The sequence below is a fragment of the Mixophyes fleayi genome, chromosome 8 (assembly GCF_038048845.1).
Source record: "Mixophyes fleayi isolate aMixFle1 chromosome 8, aMixFle1.hap1, whole genome shotgun sequence".
Taxonomy (NCBI): Eukaryota; Metazoa; Chordata; class Amphibia; order Anura; family Limnodynastidae; genus Mixophyes; species Mixophyes fleayi.
In genome coordinates, this window is record NC_134409.1 from 42,788,097 (window position 1) to 42,810,614 (window position 22,518).

Below are 22,518 nucleotides of genomic sequence, written 5' to 3' on the forward strand. Positions count from 1 at the left end.
CCGGTAGTGTTGCAGAATATCGGCAAATTGCAAAAAGCGCAGGTTAATACATTTACCCCCAGGTCTCATTGCAGCATTGGCATTAGGGACTGTAAAAGTGATGATAAATAGTCTGGCAGCAAATAAGAATGAATCAACAGCACTCTGATTTGCTGCCAAACTGTCACTGTACTGCTGAGGTTAGTCTTGTGTGACATGTTCAAAACCTCAGTCTGTGTGACTAGTTTCACAGCCACTGCCTGGGAGTCACGTCATCCCCTCCACAGGAAAGGTAACTAAGTAGTGATAATAATACAGATAGGGTCCTAGAACCGGGAGAGGAGGGATGTGCTGCAGAGAGGGCTGAGGGCAGATATGTGCTAGAGGTGAGGTGTGGAGGGAATGAATGTTTTGCAGAGCTGAGTGGGGGGGGGGTGGTAATGTATTTCAGGGGAAGGATGGAAGTATGAAATGCAGAGGGGAGTAGTGCCAAATGTACCAAATAGGGGATGGGCATGGTACGCCCCCTATGTGATGTGGTCATACCCCTCCACATTCTGCTTTCCACATAAGGATTTTTACATGTTGAGACATATGGCGTAACTGCACTGAGGTTTCTATTTTCCTGTAGTAAATTACATGCAATTTCCATTTTCAAACCAACTTACCGTTTTAATGCAACTCCTTCAAATAAGTAAAAACAACAATACTACAGCGCACAGCCAATATACAACATTGAACAATATAATTGTAGCATGTATAGTAACATACAATGTTGAACCACATATATTTATTCACATATCTCAAACGGACTTATCCTTTCTTGTGGGGTCTGCTGCATATGGAGATGGACTATTCTCACCACACTCGATTACAGATTTTTCCCAGGATTGGATACAGAGACTTATAGTGAGATCCTCAAGTGTGTACATATATACTCTATATATATTGTGGTTCAACATTGTATGTTACTATACATGCTACAATTATATTGTTCAATGTTGTATATTGCACATTTTAGTTCTATATATATGTGAGTAATTATCTCCAATCATACCATTTACAAATTGGCTGTGCGCTGTAGTATTGTTGATTTTGTGTAAACTTAGGAGGCTGGGAACCTCCACTTATAGCAGCACGTCAGTTTATTAGTTATTATAGAGTTGGTGCGCAGTGGTCATATTTTTGTCCTTCAAATAAGTACAGTCTACTAATGTGGCCCCCGAACAAAAAAAGTTTGTCCACTCCTACCATAGAGGAAAATTGTGCCTATTATTTTTTACTATAACAATTAATTGTTTCATTCAGTACAGGTCTCTTGAAACGGAAAATAGGTTGGAAAATAAGTTGCAGCCCATTGCATATCTAGGAAAAATGTGTTACGTGGGGAGGTTTAAAGTCAAATTCCAGACACGTAAACAATGCTGCTAAGTGAATAGCATGAAAGGTCACACAAATTAGTAAACAAACAAAATAGAAAAGGTGGATACAATAATGTTTATTATGCAGAAAATGGATAACTATGTAGTAGAGATGAACAAAGTTTTCAAAGTAATTAGCAAAATTTTAGCCTCATTCTGCCTTGGGACACAATGTTTTGCACATAAAGTGTTGCAGTGTTCCCAGTCCTACCCCAACCACACCACTAGGCAAAATAATTTGTCCCAGGTATATTCATACACTATAAGTTTCACAAAACGCAAATTTACAAATACAGTTTGGAATGTCATTCCATAGAAGGTTGAAAGAAAGCCAAACTCTCTTCTGTCTCTTTAATCCAATGTGAGAAAAAGAAAAGACGATGCAGCTACTCACTATGAGCTCCCTCCACTGAATGAATTTTACCTGGAGTGACTGAAAGTCTCATTAGCTGCTCAGCCAATCACATTTTTCCCACACTATGTGCTTGTGATTGGCTAGCAGCTAAGGGAAGCTTTCCCTTTCAATTCAGTGAAATATCAGTAGCAAAAGATAGAGTATTATTAGGCAAGTGGAAAGTACTGACCGCCTGTATAATGTAATGCAGGCAGTGGGTCCGGCCATTGCCGCTTTAAAAGCACCATTTTCAGTCAGACCGTTACAAGTGACGTCACTTCTGGCTGTAGATATTCGGGAACATCGCTTTTAACATGTGGAGGTTATTAAAACTGCCGAATATACTAAAAGTCTATTATATGGTAAGTGGATATTTCCCCCTTGTAGCTTTTATTCTCATCGTTATTATTTAGCTGTTCTAAAGTGTGTCGGGCATATCAGTGCCGTTAAAGTGACTACTACCAGTTTTGCAGCAGTCAGTGTGTTATAGATAGGGTATAAAATGTGTAAGAAAAGGCATGAGCACTGTTTATACAGCTATGTAATGTACATAGTCTGGGCTAGTAGTAGTCACAGAGAGCATCCACAGATGTATTTACCTAGCATAAACCAGAAAGAATGAGTGCCCAAGGGCCTGTAAGACCCTATATCATACAGCTATGGAAATATAGCTCCACTTAACAGAAAACCACCTAACAAGAAGGAAATAACCAAAGGTTGCCAACTTCTATAACTGATAGAACTCTGTACTTGTAAGAAAAAAATCATTGAATCCTTTCAATACTATATTCATTTTTTCAATATTGTTGAAATTTTTAAATATAATTAAAAGTGATCATATTTAATCCTGAGATTGTTCATCATATCATAAATATATTTGCTTGATTTAGTAACAGTTCATTGAAAGTAAATGGCAACATGTGTCGCCTCTGTATATATATATATATATAAGTGCGACACATTTTATTCTCTTACAGCTCCACTTAGCATGCTTGAAATTTACATTTTACATAATAGAAAAATTACAGCTGCATATAAAATCGCTGTCACCATTGACACCTTCACAAGCTCAGTACTGCCATTTGGCAGGGCAGTTTTGGTAGATGTTTTTGGAAGGAGGGCGGTTGTAGGAGCCATTGTCGGAGGAATGAAAAGAGCTGCTTGGGCTGTGTTAGATATATCTGATTGCTGAGAAACTTTATCAATGGCAACTATTGCAAAAAATAGGACAGTTCCATTTGCTATAACAATGTTTTCTGGTACAAATGTGAATGTTTCACTTGATCCAGCAGGTTGTGGAGTGACACTGGTCATATTTACTTGAGTTGATCCATCAAAATCGTCCCTGAGATCTTTGGGATTGACACTCATTCTTAAGTCGTAGCGTGAAGCTGGAAAGACAAATATAGCAAAGCCAGAATTAGGTGAAATTATTTACATCAATCATTTTCTATAAATTGTACATACGCAGTATAATTTTTGATGGTGATGCAGTCATACGCTTTTTATAATACCTTTGTTTAGTGAGTGATTGAAAGCTGTGGTAGGTCTGACTCTCACCAGTTACCACATAAATTGCCCATCTCTGTTATCAGTAAAACTTTTCAAAGCAGTTTTGTCAAAGAAAAAAACTGATGCTGTTGTGCATAAAAAAAAGACAGTGCTGCTGTTCCTGATACACTCATCTCAGAGCGTCTGATCAGCCATTTTTCTGCATCAATGTGTCACATCTCCCGAAATCCCACAAACACAGATCTAGTCATTAATTGAGGATCCTCTTACTGCTTTGGAGTTTCCACCTCTTCATAAGTGTTGTTTGTCACTGGTAAATAAGGATCCCCAGGGCCGCCGAGAGGGGGGGGGAGCGGGTACATTTTACCCGGGCCCGGCCATGTTGGTGGCGGTAGCTGGAACGAAAACGCGTTGGGTGAACACTGAACACTTAACATAATTGACTCTCGCCGGCTGCCATGCACTTCCGCATTTGCGGTCCAGGTGCTTCCAACAGCACCTAGGAAAGTCGACATTGGGGATCACCGGCTCTGGACAAGAAGAAAAAACTCTGTTCTATTAGCAGCACTAGAGGAGGACACTGCAGGGAATGCATTAGGGTAAGATCCAGATCATAATACTTTTTTGTGCTCCCACTGCAATGTGCCTGCCAACGAGTTATTTCATCCAACTCAAGCAATCTGAAAAGAGCTATAATCACTAACCCACTGTGTTATCCATGTGGTATATCAATTACCTGTGTCATATCTCTTGTATGTTAATTTTAATCTTCATTTTATATCTCAAATTACAACACATACTCCACAATAAGAAAATCAATGCAACTCAGTGAGGTTACCTATATCTGCGCTTCTTGCGCTTAAGGGAAATCTTTCTTTTCATGATGTCAGGCTTCGAAGAGCGCTGTTGACTCAGGATGCTCAGAATCCACTGACTGATATTAACGCCACTGAACTAGGAGGTGTGGAGTCTAATGTACCCCTGGTGTTCACCAGGGACCCCCGCAAGGAGGTTTGGGCTTAGCTGCAAAAGGTACGCAAGTTGGCGGCCCTCCTAGACAGTTACAAGAGTAGTGATACAGAGTGGTCAGAACGGTCCGGGTCAAACCAAACAGGAACAGGCGGTACCGAAGGGTGATCAACAGAGTAGTCAGACAGGCCGAGGTCACATGGATAGGACGATTCGCAAAATCCAGAATAATGGTCGACAAGCCGGGGACACAACAGATGCAAACAGGCACAATCCAGAAGAGAAGTCAGAGGAAGCCGGGTCAGAACCAAAACAGGAGCAGGAACATACAATAATGCTGGAGAACAGGAGACTGATACTCTGGCACCCTAATGGTACCAGAACAGGTTTAAAATAGAGGCAGCCGAGCTGTGATAGGAGGAGGAGAGGGGCAGTCAAGCACACTGACCATGGAAGCAAGGAAGTAATTTTAAATTTATCTTTTATATAATAAAAGGATCATTCTGATCACTTTCAAAATTGATGTTGACAAAACAATTGCATAGCTCCCTTGTATTCTAGACAACCAACATCAAGTAGTGCATACTATATACTGCATGAACCAATGTTGATAATTTGCTTGGAATGTCTACAATATACTTTAAGAATTATGATTTTATTTTTAAATCCAAGTTGATAGAGAAATTCATTTGACTGGAACATGTCATGTCTCTTAAAACAATATATTAAAGATAGAGATGTGAACAGTGGAAATAAATATGTATTGCAAGTATGATTACTTCAAAGCCAAACATTAAAGAGATTATTTACAGACAAATGTTAAAAAATGGTCGAAACCTAAGACTAGTTCTAAATTTGTAAACAGGGATTTTCCCCAGAGGGATCCCATAGCTACTAATAAATGGAAAAAGGTCCCAACGAGAGGAGAATTTACTCAATCTAGCCCTAAAGTAAATAAACAGGTTCATTTTGAACCTATACTTAGGAACAGATTCTCAACTCTGTCTGTCTCTGACAGTGATACGGATGATTTTTTATCCCCGGGCCTGTCAAACAGAGAGAGATCATTACATCACAGATCTCACTTCAAGGAAAATAGAAGGGTAGCTTCCCCCTTAAAAAGGAGATACACAGACAACGAGGAAAACGAGGGGGAGTTCAAAACTTACAAAAGAAGGTTCCTTTAAATTCCAGTGATATTTTAAGAACTAAAGGAATATTTAATCTTTCCCAACATATATTGTCTAAATCAGAAGTTTCGGTACTCAAAAGAGGGCTATCTTTTACCCCTACTAAACATCCTTACAAATTCCAAATGTATGTAGACGTACATAAATTTGTACGCTAGTTGACACTTAAAAGGCATTTTGCCAGGAGTGATACGGCATGTCTCCAAAACTTTGAGTCATCATCCAAATCTGGTCTTAAATTAACATCTAAGTTTTATCCGTTGGAGTCAAAAATTAATCATATACATATCTTCCAGGATTTGGTTATTCAAGATCTATGACATTCTGACTATAAGACCAAGTATAAAGGTAATTTGACTATACATGAGAAACGAGCATTGAAGGAATTACAGTCAAATAGTAATATTGTCATTAAACAAGCTGATAAGGGGGGGGGACATGGTAATTCTTAATCGCTCGGATTATGTGATGGAGGCTAATAGACTTCTGGGGGATCAGCTATCTTATTTACAATTAGAACGTGACCCTACTCAGGATTACGTTACAATACTACGTGAGATATTATCCAAGGGCCTCCATACTAATATTCTAAATAAGGATGAATTCCAGTTTTTGTATACTTCCTGCCCTATTACCCCCATTTTTTACTACCTCCCTAAAATACATAAGGATCTGAACAAACCCCCAGGGAGACCGATAATATCGGGTATTGATTCCCTAACGTCTAACTCATCTAAATATGTAGATTTTTTTCCTCAGGAAGTATGTTAGTACTCTAGAGTCTTATCTGAAGGATACAAACAGTATCCTACAGATATTACAAGATTTTGTTTGGGATAATTCTTCTTTTCACTGGGTCACGATTGATGTCCAATCCCTCTATACCTCCATACAGCATGAGAAAGGTATTGAATCATGCAGGGAATTTTTAGATCGAGATGATTCTATTTCAGCAGAACACAAAAATTTCATCTGTGATCTTATTCGTTTTATTTTCTCCCACAATTATTTTAGCTTTTTGGACACCTTTTACCTCCAGATATGGGGCACGGCCATGGGAACTACCTTTGCGCCCAGCTTTGCCAATCTGCATATGGGCAGTTGGGAAGCTAAATATATATACCAACCTAATCCCTTTTTCAGATAAAATTAAACTGTACAAACGCTATATTGACGACATATTGGTAGTCTGGAATGGTACTTGTGAGGAGTTCGATGAATTTTTGCAGTATATTGGTAACAACGAATACAATCTTAAGTTTACTGCTAATATAAGTAAGACACAGGTTGAATACTTGGATCGTATTTTGACATCAAATGACACTAAAGTCATCACAAAATTTTTTATAAAACATGTGGATACTAACAGCTATCTACACTATAAAAGCTGCCACCAAAAGAAATGGAAAGATAATATCCCCTTTTCCCAGTTCAATAGAATAAAAGAAACTGTAGTCAGAATGCTGACTTTGAGAAACAACTTGATGTTTACTTGGATCGTTTTAAAGAAATTGGATATCCGTATCAATTACTTGATGAGGCTACTAACAGAATCAGAAATCGGGGTCGGATGGAAACATTACAGTATACAGCAAAATGTGATAAGAGGGATATGGTACCCTTTATCACAGAATTTAACAGCGGCAAGAACCTGGTTAAATCAACATTGAATAAACACTGGGGTATTTTATTAAGAGACCCAATACTATCTAAGATCCTCCCAGAGAAACCAACTTTAATATTCCGAAAAAATCTGAATCTAAAGGGTCTGATAGCTCCTAGTTAACTCATGAAGAATATCCCGTCAAAAAAAACCTTGTTCTATTGTCAGATAATATAGGCTCAGTGAGGTGTACTCATTGCAATGTTTGCAAGTACATGAATCCAACCAGAACCTCCTTTTATAATCAGTAGGCAGTTTAACGTTAAACAACATCAGTTATTTATATGTTAGAATGCTCATGTAAGTTAAAATATCTGGGCAAAACTAAGCGCCCGCTTAAATTGCGTATTCAGGAACATATTCGTAATATTAAAAATGGAGTACAGAGTCATTCTGTCTCCAGACATTTCGTGCATAAACACAGTGGCGATCCCAAACATCTTAAATTTATGGCCTTGGAAAAAGTCTCACTAAACTCAAGAGGAGGAGACTTACAACGTAAACTTTCCCAAAGGGAAATGTTTTGGATTTTCCAATTGGGCACTTTAATACCCACTGGTTTAAATGAGAACTATGAGATAGCCCCTTTTTTATAATAATATTCCTTTTTATAATAATATCCTTTTATATTTTTTATATAATAATTAGTTTTTTAATGTTAACAATGGTGCCTTTTTGATGTTCAATTAACTATGCATATTATTTTTCCACACCTTGATTTATGACTTATTATAGTTGGGTTATTAATGATCTACAGAATTCATTGTCTGCACTGTTATATGCTCGCGAGGTTATCACTGAGCATGATATATGTATTCATCAACCTTTATTAATTGATATGCCTTCAGTAGGCTAATGTTCGTTCATCATTAGCCATCTTATATAGATTCACTTTTACAATCTTGGTATATATGTTTCTACCAGAATATGTTGTTTTATATCACTTATAATTTTCCATGCATTCCTGCACAATGTTGCACTTTAACACAGAGCCTTTATGAATATGGAAGGTAGCATAGTCTGCTCATGGATCATATATATTACATCCATGATGCTTGGCATATGGGTCGTGAACCTTATGCCCTTGTTTCATTTGTATTATGTACTATCCCACATTGCTATATATTTTTTCTAAGTATCTACTAGTAATGCCCGCAGAGTTTTATTTCCATACACCTTCTCTGTTAATGGAGTGTTTCCTTATTGTTCGTGCAAATAAAGTTATTTTCACGCATGTGCGGGGAGTGGCGGTCTCTGCGCATGCGCCAGTATGGCGCGGCCTTCTGTTATAAGGCCAGGGATTTATGGATTGAATGTTCATTATTTTCTTGCTCCTGAGGAAGTCTCGTTGTATCGAGACGAAACGCGTTGAGCCACGATTTCTACCAGCGCCATTCTCAGTACCTCATGTGAGTTACTATTGTGCTATCTTTTTAATAAATTGTGACTATATTTTTTACATTGTATTCTTCCATGCCAATCTCATTCATTACCGCCATTGGGCGAGATTCTGGCAGAGGAATTGTTTGATCGCTCTGATATGAGTATGTCACTTACCATCTGAGAAATTCTGCGGCCTTCTGAAAATCTGGTACGCAGACAATATATATCTTCTATATTTAGATGTGCACATTTGAACATTTGTGCTATATAACTCACTTTATTTGGGTCTATTATCTGATCCACTACATCTATTTTGGTGGAGGATTTGTTTTACACATGGTGTAGTTTATTATACTACAATACTACACTATATTTGCTTTTTTCTGGTTTTCATGCATTGTCGCTACATTTGATGGAGATTGGGAGGGACCACCTTTGATGAGGAACCCCTATTCTACCAACTTATCTTTGATTAAGTCCTCACGTTACGCAGTATATTACCTTTTCCCATTATATATCTGATATTACACATTGGGGCGCCCTGCCTGTTCTTTTGTTGCAATATATATATTTATATATACATACACACATATAGACACACACACACAGCTGGCGAACCTGGGTTGACTAGATTTCAGCTGTCAAAATTGATGGTGTAAGGAAAACTGCACCTGGTACAATTAATGGTCACTTATTTATTACATAATACAATTACATACCATTTCCTTCATCCATATTGTCACCAGTTGCTGTCCAGGACAGAATAATTGATCCATTTTCTATTCTTGCATCCAGATCTGTTATCTTGTCAGGCTTATAGATGTCTACTGGGACAACTGGGGGGACATTTGACACGTCAAATGCTCCACCTGAAGCTGTCCTACTGAATTCACCCAGGTTTATGTCATCATCCACTGCTGATCTCGAAGGATTCAATGTTAAAATGCCTGCAGTTAGATCATCTCTATGTTAATTCTTAGAAATATAATAATTCCCAGTTATATAACCACCTTGAACATTTGAGATGAGAAAAAAAAACTTTTTTTTAATTTAAAGCATATATCCAAAACATACTGTGCTTTTAGAAAAATTGCATTTAAAAGAACAATCATAACTATATTTCAAATTAAGGAGAAATATGGACACAGTTTGCTGAAAGATTAAAGAAGAATAGAATAGAATTAATATGTGGAATATATAACTACAAAGCAGATGACATAGACAGAAACAAAATCCTATATCACATGAAGCACCCAGAGGAAAAGAAAATACCAAAGTACTAACACTCAGAACAAAAGTTCGCTGAAAAAAACGCTGAAAACCAGCAGTTGAATCAGTTTCAAAACCACCAGATTTGCTAAAGGTCAAACCACCAGTAAAATGGCTGAAAACTAGTTTCACAAAGCACAACTTTACAAATCGACACCCCAATTTTTAACATGATCAAAACACAAACAAACAGTTTAACAAACAGCCTAGAAAACAACTAGAAAAGCAACCATAAAAAAGATCTGCTTACTGTTTGAGCTATCTTGCCATTCAGAACATAAGAGGAGGCGCCATTGACATATTAATTATGTATTAATAATGTATAATGTTAATTAGAAATGTGTGCAGATCTCTGTGTTTTGGTTTTGATTCTATAACCATCTTCATGTTTTGTTTTTTGTTATTCCAAAAAAATCTTCATGTGTTTTGGTTTTGGATTAAAAAAAATAGGTAAAATTATGCAATTTTGAGCTGTTTGTGCTCCTACATTACTATTCTTAGCATTAACATTCATTTACAGTCTGTTTTCTAATGATCTCTTTACAACTATCAACCTTTTCAGCAATTTTGGCCAAAGGCTGCCGCACGCTGGCCTGATGAAATTAGTGACAGAGCAGTAGTATAAATATGTAGTTTAATAAAAGATACAATCCCTATAAAACATAGTGGCATAACAGTGTACATAACTTGTGGCATTGCACCTTTATACTACCTCTTGCTTCAGTTGGTGGCATGGCAGGTCTTTTTTTTTTGCTGCAGTGATCTACATGTGGTCGCTGAATGCCGAAGATGCCCAGAATACTTATGGGCCATACACAGCATCTCTTGCAACGACCTCTAATTTTTGAAGAAACTGCACCACCAAGTTTATTGTGTGTGCAAAGCATGGTACGCGTTGAAATTCGCCCAGTCGTAATGCACACACAGCGTTTGCTCCATTACCAGCAAAGAGGAATCCTTTAGAGTGTCTTAGCAGGGAGATTTTTTTTCTATGACATTCCTAAGTTTTTCCAATAGATGGACACTGGTATGTTTCTTTGTGAAACCAGCGATACAAAGAGTAGCTTGCATGTGAATGACCTGGCATTGTGTGCTAGCACTGCTTTCCTGAAAGGATGAAGAGGATGATGATCAACAACCAAGTTTTGTGTGCAAAGTATGCTAAAAACCTTAAGAAGTATAGTGGCAGAGCACTGGCTAATAGGATGATTATTTTAAAAAAGTATATAAAATAAGGTGGACTGTACCCATTAGGAGAAGTTTTTTCATTTTTTGTTTTGTATTAAAGCTGCACGTCAGGCTCTATTCGGTAGTCATATTGTAAGATTGACATTCTGTGGGATGATTGTGAAGAACTTGGAGGATATAGGTTATTAACTTTCTCCTAATGAACCCAACATCTTTTTACCACCAAATGTTGTGATTCGCTATATTACCTTTATTGGCAGCTACCTCCTGATTATTGCGATGGATTCTTTTTCATTCGGCTGAGTGTGGGAGATTTCTCCTGGAACTGGGAGATTGATTATCTTTATAGAGACATGGATCCATCAATGGTATGCTCTATGCAAGTTATGCATCTGGATATAGACATGTTTTACCAATATGTTTTTGTATGATTATGATTTTTATTATATGTGTTTTTCAGTATTATGTATTATTAAATTTGAGAATTTTGCACCTTTTGTCTATACCCTTTCTTTACCTTTTGTGTATGATCCACGATTAATAAAGGGAGGTGTCAAAGCGCTGACACTGGTTTGTTTTTTTTTCATTTGTGTTGAAAGGTCGGCAGCCTTTTTTGTGTTAGCAGCCTGACCCCCTACTTGATGTGTTTCCCTTATCAGGGAATACATATATTTGTTGTTATTATTTTTTTATTTTATATTTTATATATATTTTTTGGATATTCATTTTAGTTTTTTGGTCTCTTACCCTCTGCGACTGATTTTTTTGTGTTTTTTTTCTCTTTAAACAGAATGCCTACAAATTACAAAACTCTACAGTGCTCAAAACGTTTTAACAGGTAGCGATAAAGTGTTAAAAAGAGAAGGTTGTAAATGTCAAGAATAATTCATCCTCATACAAGGAAAGGTTATATTCTCAAGGGCCAGCTTGTATGCCTGTGATATTGGGCCTATTGCAGATCCTAGATGCCAATGACTCCATCAAGTCATTTGTTATGCAAATCTGCATAACAGTCGACCTTGAAAGTACATTTATTTGAGAATATTTCTCATAATGTGCCAGGAAACCCTATCAAAGGTCTTTTTAGCATGTAGAGACACCACCATAGCTGGGGTAGAATGTTTGTTAGCTGTAGAAATTAAGTCTATCACCCTCCTCATGTTATTTACGGCTTGGCGGTCCGGAACAATGTATAAGTCAACGATGCCTCCTCTTATGTTCTGAATGGTAAGTTGGCTCAACATGTTTGAACTTTTTTTTGTTATGGCGGTTTTGATGGAGGTTTTGACCAGTGGTTTAGCTGTTTTCAATCTACCACACAATACCAGGCATTTTACAAAACAGCCTCAAACCGCCCTATAGTAAATGCGGTGTTTTGGAGCCCTAAACCACCGGTAATGTGTGGCAGATTAAAACTGCCACCAAACACGATTTTTAGTAAATCAACCCCTCGGTCTTGTTTTTCTCTTAGGAGTTTATATTGATGAGGCGGTAGCACCTCCTTTGTTGCTGTATATCAGCGTACATAGTAAATTGAAAAATTATTAACCACTTATATAAGGAAATTAAATATTGATGCTTAAATAAAAGGAAATCTGGTGCGGTGGTATAACCTTCTGTTTGAATAACAATGATAAGCATGGTAGTGAGACAGATGTTTACGAATTATTAAAACCCAGTCACTTAAAATTAATCAGTAGGTCAAAACCAAACTCTTTCCTGTGAAAGATCTGACAACTTTTTTCACTTTTTCTCTTTACAGAACGAAATGATGTCGTCAATGAAATAGGCAAATTGAGAGCACATTATAAACAATGTATCATTGCTTGGTATGAAAGGTTTAGAATGCAGTTAAGAATATATATATTTACTTCCATAAAGTGCACAGTTATCTTACCATTTTCTGTGTATCCTGGAATATAAAGTGCACGGCTCTGGCGTATTGCCAAGCGGCTTTTACCCTTTACACCTTCAACACGAACCTTTAGACTGTATCTTCCATTTATTTTAAATGCAGTGAAGTACCTTGAGTATACCCCATCATTCTTTACAATATCAGCACCTTGAAGTTAGCACAGGAAGAAAAAAAATCAAGATCATCATTGAGGTTCCCATTAAGTTTACAGCACAAATGGTTACTGGTAAGTAGCAGTAATTGGTGCAGTTTACTGCATAGAGGGATATTTTCTCTTGAAGTTAAAGATTGTGTGTCAGCAATGAAATAGAATTGTCCAGTTTTGAATAGAAGGATCAGTCAGGTGTTAAAAGCAAAGTTGGGGAGGGGGAAATCCGATCAATTACTCAAACGCAATGCAGTAGACGAGAGGCAGAGGAAGGCAGGAAAATAAATTGACAATCCCACAGCATATGAGTGACAGCTCTTGAGCCCATTTATGTACTACCATGTGATAAGGTGATTTATGCTGCATAATAAAATGATGCAATAATGTTATTTGCGCTGCCAAGTGCTCATAAAGTGAGAGGCAAGACACTGTAAATAAATCATTATTATTTATTTATCAAAGAAGACGCAATCCCTATTCTTTTCATAAATGGTAACTGCACATGCAGGTTTTAAGCCAAATACATTACCACCACCCTCACTGCTACAGACAAGCATGGGATTACATAACTTGGGACTTATTTATAAAAAAAATACAAAACATTTTGCATGTCATGTGATGCGGACGCATCGCGTGTCTTGTGATGCGGCCGCCGGTAATATTCAGGAAATATTGTATCCACGGGGGGGCGGCAGGTCCAAACAGCTGTCGGACTGAGCGGCCCCCCTGCGCCTCGGCCCAGCGCGCCCCTGGTAGTGGGTCCCAGGAGGCACCAGAGGGGTATAGCTGCACCTTCCTTGTCACCAATTTCTACATCAATGTAATTAAAGCTGTGACCTCCAATTTTCCGAAATCAAACTTATTGTCTGTCGCTATTTGCTATGGGCCTGATTCATCAAGGAACGCCAAGCAAAATTATTGGGCCTTTTTTAAAAAAAACGCACATATAGCGGGCATATGCACGTTCGTATCCAACAAGGAGCGGATGTAAAGATATGTCTGTTAATGAATATGGTCTAGGTCCACTCTACTCTAACAGACAATGCACTGCAGGATACATCCAATACATATGTGGAATATATAGTCACAATGCATTTTTCCCGTTGCTCCTGATTGCAAATACATGTTTTAATAAGCATACACAGCCGTCATCACAAGTAATCTGCACAGACCTGTAGCTGGTGCAAGTGAAACGAGTGAAAATCAAATACCTTTGAGATGCCCAAAGCATGAATCGAATGCTACTGTATGCACTCGAACTTGGCACATCCTGTACATTGACTACATGCATACGCCCAATCCCCTCCCTGTTTCAAACCTGAAAGTTTGGAAATGTTGGCTAATACAGAGGGAGTGAGTTTAGGAGGAGAGGTAAAACTGGGTGTTATTGAACCTTCTGCACTAGAAAATTTCTAATATCAACTATGGTGTCCGATTTAGATTCATATGTTTATGCATTTGTTGGTATCTCATTTCTTTATCTAACAGGATATCAATATTTGTATTAATCAAAAAGGGTGCTACTTCCTGTAGTATATACATCTAATAGACAAAAAGAAAGAATAAAGATACTAACAGTGGTCTAGATTGCATAAATATGTGAGATCAGGTAGACTAAATAGCGAGTAGTTTTTGATAACATATAATAGGTGTAGACCTCTATTGATCTCAGATTATTTAGCCGATCAATGTTCAATCATTGTTCCATAATTATAAATCAAGTCTGAGGTCATTATCCTAACTGTAAATGCATAGGATTGCTTTTGCAATAGCGCTTTAAATTACTGATCGTTTGATGATCTATACGCTTTGAGCTAACAATGAATATCTAACTGAGAGTAGAATCCAATTGCAAAGTTCAAACGAGAGTCCTAAACCTAATTCTCCTGAGCATTTCTAATCCACTTGTTCTCTAAAAACCTAACGTAGCTTCATCTCTACAAGTGCGATTATGTTAAAGATGCTAGTTTACTACCAAAAAAGGTAAAGTTAAGGACAATAGTGTACAACTGATCCTTGTGGTATGGGAGGATAAGGTATCATTACAGGAAACCCTAAATGATCAACAGGAAAAGAATGATGAAAACTATGAGAGAGCAGTACTGTAGATGCAATGGGAATGGAGTATTTAAAGAAGCAGGGATAGTATACAATGTAAAATGCAGAGAGAAATGCATGAGGAGGATACGAAAAAGGCCATTTTGTGAAGTTCCAGTGATAGAATCTTGGAGTTCTGGTTTTGCTTTGTCATTCCACACTGTATTTGAAAATTCCCATTTCACAGAATAAAACTTATATAGCGATAGTAAATGCATTCTGTTGTGTGGTATGGATTTGGTAGGACGGTTATATTGTTAGACAGGTAGAGAGGTTAAAGATCAGTAGAATGCACTCTAGGTTATTACCTGCTCCATTATCCAGAAGTTGTAGAACAGCAGATGCTCCAGTCACTGGTTCAATAATTGCAGTTACATTTGCTCCTTTCACAGGTAACAATCCTTGACTTACTGTCGCATACACAATCATTGGATTAGGGTAACTGTTTGTGACTGTATTCATATGGGCATTCACAGTAATTGGAGGCACATTTCCATCGGCTGCCTTAGAGTTCACAATTAGACCTAAAGCTTGATTTAATGATTGAGTATTGCAAAGGCTGTAAACCCATTGCCCCACCTACAGAGAAAAAATGACATATACTTGTATGCTTAGTAATGATCACATGTTAAAGTCTCTTTAAATACTTTCTAAATGTATTGAAATGAAGAAATTCAATAAGGCTGTAAAAATATGTATTTCTGATCTAAGGTGTCAGAATTCTAGAGGCGAAAGTTCTTGTCCATAAGCTGCCTGAAAATGGTTCCATTCCCTTCACTTATACAAACTACAATAAATATATGTATATCAGTTGTGTGTCATTTAAAAGTCAAATACGTTAATTATTAAGCAATATTAGTTCTACCAACAATTTAAATATAACTAATTTATATATTTTACTCAAGGAAATTGGTATGTTTTAAGTTAATTCATTTAATTTTCTATCCCCTGACAGCAGTCTCAGGTTGCATCAATATATGCACCCTTTGGGTGGAAGAAAGTCTCAGAAAGTTTTATAATTTTCTATTTCCTTTCTTATACAGTATATTCATGCTAGCATTAAGCAATATAAATTATTATTGAAATGTATAATTGAAGGTACAATACATTCGTTTACTTTTTACACATGGGGCCTGATGAAGAGTATATAAATACTCTATTATTTTATATATGAACATAACCTATGAACAGATTCAGCCACAATTGAATTAGATAGGTGACTAGGAACAAGCCCTCCGTCCCCCATTGCAAACATTTGGCTTGTGAATACTTGTAAAACTAGTCTTCAGTTGGTCAGTAATTAGCATATGAATGCTGTGAGCAGATCCTGTGAAAGGTAGTTTCCGCTCACAAGAAGGGTTTACACATGATTAAAAAAAAAAACTCTGTCTCTTGATGCCTGGTGCCCAGACTGAGTGGACATGCTGCCATTTGCTCCTAGCTGAACATGCAGAGAAGGGAGTAAACTCATGGCCTACAAAGGCCCTGACTAGTAGGAATGATGGAGTTTGAATGGAATAAATAAAAAGTGAGTGTGAGACTGGAATTGTAATGTGTTGCTGAATGGAAGATGGTCGAATATGTGTAGAGTACATGAGAATGAATGATCATTTATACAAGTAGTAAGTGATTGGATGGTTTTGTTCTGAAATAGTGTGGTTTATGGCTGGAAATGTTGGTGTGGTTGATATTGCAGCGGAGTGAAGTGCCATGTGTTCAGAGCAGGCCGAGTTTAAGACAGTGGAGAAAATGAATCTAGTCTGTGGTTCTGTGTTGGTTTAATGCTGTAATGGAGTCATGGAAGCATTGGTGTTATACATAGTTATGTGGTTCTGTGTTGGTTTAATGCTGTAATGGTGTTTTGTATGGAAATAGTTTGCTTTATGCAGTTTAGTGTAAATGCACAAAAAGTGATTGGATTTTTCAGGAAGTGGTCAGATTGGTAAATATATTGTTTTGTAAGACTGTTGGTTTGAAGGGAAAGTAGAGGAAACTGATCTAGTATGCGGTTGAAATACCATGTGGTAAAATGGTTGTTGGACATAGAATTACATAGGTACATATAAGAACAATAGATGCAGATAAACTGAATTAAAACTGCAGTAGTGCAATTAACAGAACAAATCACAGCATACAAAAACAATTCAGCACAAGACAAAACAGGGACAGAGAGAAGGATGAAGAGTGGGAAGACATGAGATATAGAGTAGAGGAACCTGCCCATGAGAGCTTACATTCTAAAGGAAGAGTGTAATAAGAGACAATAGGAGGAAATGGGAACAATAAGAATTGTGGTGTTCTCTACTTTGGTGCAGAGGTCTGCAAGATAACAAGGAGACTATGTGGTAAAGAGGCATATACGGTCCTATGATGGTGCAGGGGCCTAGGAGGTGCAGGAGCCTTGATTGTATTTGGGCTTAGGAAGCATAGAAGTCCAGAATAAAGAGAGAAAACAAAGATATACTAAGCACATTATAAAATAGTGTGCATAGTATGCAAAAAGTTTGACCCAGTATCCTGCAGAACCTCTCCGAGGAAATCACAAATGATCATGGAGAAACACTTAAGATTGACTCCTTAAAACATATCAACAAAGATCCAAAAACATTTTGACTTACTGAATTGTTTATAGGAAATTTTTTCATCACTGATCTGTCTCAAATATACTGGCTTTGCAGGACACCTGGATCTAGGAGAGAGGAGCGTATGACTACCCAAGGAAAATACAACCGATTGATTGATACAGACATGCATGCACAGAACCGCCCAACAATCTGCCAAAAGTTATCCGTCTGGTTGCTCGGCAACCAGACGGATAACAGGCAGTGACAGACGCCCGTCCCTGTGTGGAAGTGGAAACACAGGAACGGCACCTGAAAGTACCGCCTCCTCTTCTCTGTACAGAAGGAAATGTAGAGATTTTTTTGAGGAATTACTTCAAAAGGAGTGGGGCATGGAGGTCCTCCTTGTCAACCCAGGATCTCTCCTCAGGGCCATAGCCCTTCCAATGAACTAGAAACTGATGACGTCCATGAGCAATACAGGAGTCCACAATTTGACTAACCTCAAATCCATCACCCGCCGAGGTTCGAATAGGGGAAGAGAGGGAAGTCGATGAAATTTGTTAATTAGTGGCTTCAGAAGAGAAACATGAAATGCATCATGAACCTTGAGAGAGGAAGGCAGACAAAGTTTGTAGGTCACCAAATTGGTGACATGAGTAATAGGAAAGGGTCCAATGTAACAAGTAGCCAGTATTAGAGATGGAACTCGAAGCTTGAGATTACGTGTAGATAACCAGACTTATCACAAACTTGAAATAAGGGGAGAAGTCTCCGGTGACGGTCAGCAAACCGTTTGTAGTGTTTAGAGGATTCTAAGAGTCTGGTATTAGTTACCGCCCAGATGTGCAAAAAACCCCATACTAAGGCATCAGCAGCGGGAACGGAAGAAGACACATTGGCCACAAAATCTGGGATAGTGGGTTGGATTAAACAGACTGTAAAAAAGGGGAGAATTTGGTTGACTCATGGACGTGGAAGTTGTGGGAGAACTCTGCCCAGGGATGAAGATTCACCCAACCCATCTGGTTGTCGGAGAAGAAGCAACGTAAAAATACCTCAATGTCCTGATTCACCCACTCGGTTTGTCCATTCATTTGTGGATGGTAACCAGAGGACTATTTAATGTCCAAACCCAAATTTTTACAAAAGGCCCTCCAAAACCAAGACACAAATTGAACCCCATGATCTAAGATGATCTCATGCGGACAACCATGTAATCTGAAGATCTCTTTGATAAAGATGAGAGCTAGCTGATATGCGGTGGGGAGAGCAACAAATGGGACAAAATTAGCCATTTTGGAAAATCTGTCGAACACAACCCAGATGGTAGTATAGCCATCACTGGGTGGAAGGTCCGTGATAAAATCCATAAATATGCTTTGCCACGGGGAGTCAGGAACGGGAATGGGGTGCAGGAGTCCAGAAGGAGCTACCCTGGGGTTGTTATTTCAAGCACAAATCGGCCACAAATTTACGAATATCAGAATGTAAAGGGGGCCACCAGTAACTTTGACGTAGAAAAGCATACGTTTTCTTAACTCCAGCGTGCCGGACAACTTAGAAGAGTGTGGTTAGTGTAAACTGTTACAGAGTGCAGGGATCCCTCCAGAAGATGATGCCACGCCTCCAATGCCAATTTTATGGTGAGAAGTTCTTTATCCACAATTCCATAATTCTTTTCACTGATGAAAAATTTCTTGGATAAGAAACCTCAAGGATCATGGGTACCACGTCCGGACTTCTGAAAGAGAACTGCTCCGACTCCTGCGGAAGAGGCATCCACCTCGATGACCTCAATGATGACACGATTGCCATCCGTAGCAGTGAGGATGAGAGGCTGAGACAGAGTCTGGATAGACAAATGGAGCTGCGAGGCAAGAGAGGCAGAAAAAAAGTTTCCAGCAGCGCAAGAATCCACGAAGACAGAAGTTGACTGAGGTCCATTAGGAGAAACCAGTTGAACGGGCATCAAAAATTTGGGATTATGAGAAGAGTAGGGAGTGGAAACGGCAACTCCTAGAACAAACTCTTTCTTACCGTCTAGGAGGAAGATCTTCCCGGTCTCTTTGGGCACGAATTCAGAATATGCCTGGTGTCATCATAATATAAACATAACCTCTGTTTAAAGCGTCTCCCACGTTCCTCAGGGGATAGACGGGACCACCCGAGCTGCATCGGTTCTTCAGGAGGAGAAACTGGGTTTTGTATTTGAGGTGCCAAACGAGGGGTTCGCCTAACCAAGGATCTCTCCTGAGGTCTCTCTCTGAAGCGGAGGTAAATCCGAATGCATAGGGAGATGAGAGCATCAAGGTTAGAGGGAAGCTCTCTAGATACTAATTAATTTTTAATGCGGTTGGTGAGAACCTGCTAAAAGGTGGTGATTAAGGCCTCATTGCTCCAGCGCAGTTCTGAGGCAAGTGTGCGAAACTGCGCGGCATATAGTAGGGACTGATGATGAACCTTCCCGAAGATTCAAAAGACTCGCTGCTGCCAAGGAGACTCGTCCAGGCTCATCGAATATCTTTCGGAACAGCTCAATAAAGCAAGCAGCGTTTCCCAGGAGAGAATCGTTAAGCTCCCACAACAGAGAGGCCCAGGCGAGAACCTGACCACTAAGTAAGGAAATAATAAATGCAACCTTTTTCTGCTCAGATGAGAAAGCGGAAGAATTGCATTCGAATTAAATAGCGCACTGGTTTAAGAATCCTCTGCATCTCTTAGGGTCTACGTCATACTACTCAAGTGGGGGAATCCGCAACCCAGAACAAGATGAAGTAGTGGTAGTGGAGGCCACAGAAGTGGAGACAGTCGTAGTGGCAAAGGCAGCTTGGGAGGTTGCCAGAGAACCTTGTAGGGAATCGAGACGTGGAACCACTCCTTGGACACATTGCAGCAATCATGCCTGATCCGCCTCTTGCTGCTCAACTCAACGAGCGAGATGAAGGAGGCGGTCACAAGCAGAGGGCTCACCTGTTCCATCTATAGACATGGCAAGAGTATACTGTCACGTTATCTCGGAGGATTGCTTGCTGATTTTGGCACTACTCAGCAGAGAGGTGCGAAGTCTAACGTGTCTCTGGTCTTCGCCAGGGACCCCCGCAAGGGAGTTTGGGCTTAGCTGCAGGAGACACGCAGGTTGCGGTCCTCAACGTGAGTAATCAACAAAGCAATTCGATGAAAGAGAGTGTGAGGCAAACCGGGTCAAAACCACACAGGCAAAAGAGGTACCAAGGGAGAATCCTCAGGTGTAGTCAGGCAGTCCAAGGTCAAACACAGGAATCAGAATATATCACCAAACCAGAAGGAGTACCAGGAATGTAGCCGGGGTCAAACACAGGAATCAGTCCAAATGGCAAATACACAAATAACGCTGGAGAATGGGGACCCAATACTCTGGCACCTGCATGGTGCCAAAGCCAGGAATAAATAGAGAGAAAGAGGAAGTAATTACCGGCGGCAGTGACGCGGGTCAGCGCCGCCGGAGACAGGAGTAGAGTCCCGTTGTCGAGCAACGGAACGCGCATGCGCAGAACCGCCCGGCAATCTGCTGGAAATTATGCGTCTGGTTGCCAAGCAACCAGACGTGAGCGACTCAGCGGAGACAAGCTCCCGTCCCTGTGTGGAAGTGGAAACACAGGGACGGTGCCTGACACTGATGCAGTTAGTGCCGTCATCACAGTTTGCAAAGGTCAGATTCTCGATTTGGGTCCGATTTTTACAAACAGTTTGACATCAAACCTTCACCAATGTGATTGCAATCCGTAAGAAAAGCCTATTATTTCTAAGAGTTCTATGACTTTGTTAATTTGTCATCGGTTTATACAATTCAGAGTCAACACACAAAACATCAATTATTGCAAATCTTTCCCTATATGACCACTATAGGTGGATTGAAATATATTTGAAAGACTGGTTCTTGTTTTTGGTCTACTAAGTGAGCTTGTAACTCTTTGAATATTTATTGTTCGTTGCAATGTGTTTTTCTATGTACTTTTTTGTTAATTTGCTTTTAATAAAATTTGTTTTATAATAATCTGCATAAGGTGGTGTCTATACCAGTGAGAAGATTTTCTTTTTTTTTTTCCTTTTATATAAAGGAGCACCAGAGTTCCTCTCCTAGTACGAGAGTGGTGGTTATATATTTGTGTGTTTATTACTATTTTTTAATATTTATATGATTTGTGAGTTCAATTTGGTTTGACACCAAAGTCAGCACCCAGTAATATCCTTTTTTGGATATAATTGTTTTAGTGTTTTACAATAATGGATGGGATTACATAATGAATAAAAAAAACAATGCACACATTTAATAGATATAATTAGAGATGGTCACTGACCCCCGTGTTTTGGTTTTGTTTTTGGTTTTGGATCTGGATTACCTTCGTGTTTTGGTTTTGGCTTTTGAAAACCGCCCTTGCGTGTTTTGATTTTGGTTTTGTTCGGTTTTGTTTTGCAATTTTTGAAAAAATTAAATTTTTTTGGGTCTAAAATAACCTAATTTAGTGCTCCACCAGTTTCTTAGATAAGTGAGGTAATTCTAAAGCTAATAAATTATGAAAAAAACAGTTTAATTCCTGGTAGGCCGTCCTTAATTCGAACACTTGTCTGCAAATTATACAGACAAACCTGGTTGTCTACCTCCTCCATCTTTGATTATTGGCAATGTAGCCATCGTCTTTGGGTGTATATTACACCCTCCACTTGTAGTTGAATAAAAAAAAAAGCAGCCTGCACATACTGTGGAACTAGAAAGTAAAATTAAATGGACCACGGTAGTTTGGTGGCTATCTATGCCCCCCGCCCTCCACTTGTAGTTGAATATAAAA

At 38.8% G+C, this 22,518-nt stretch overlaps 1 protein-coding gene across 1 annotated transcript in view; it reads right to left on the reverse strand.

Annotated features, from left to right (window-relative positions):
- Positions 1–1,461: 1,461 nt before the first annotated feature.
- LOC142099216 (calcium-activated chloride channel regulator 1-like) overlaps positions 1,462–22,518 on the reverse strand; it is a 71,828-nt gene continuing 50,771 nt past the window's right edge. The window contains exons 11-14 of the mRNA XM_075182436.1: positions 15,437–15,707; positions 12,866–13,030; positions 9,231–9,458; positions 1,462–3,185 (exon numbers count right to left, since the gene is read on the reverse strand). Of these exons, the coding sequence (XP_075038537.1) occupies positions 2,794–3,185; positions 9,231–9,458; positions 12,866–13,030; positions 15,437–15,707 (1,056 nt within the window). The 3' untranslated portion in view covers positions 1,462–2,793. The remainder of the gene's footprint in view (positions 3,186–9,230; positions 9,459–12,865; positions 13,031–15,436; positions 15,708–22,518) is intronic.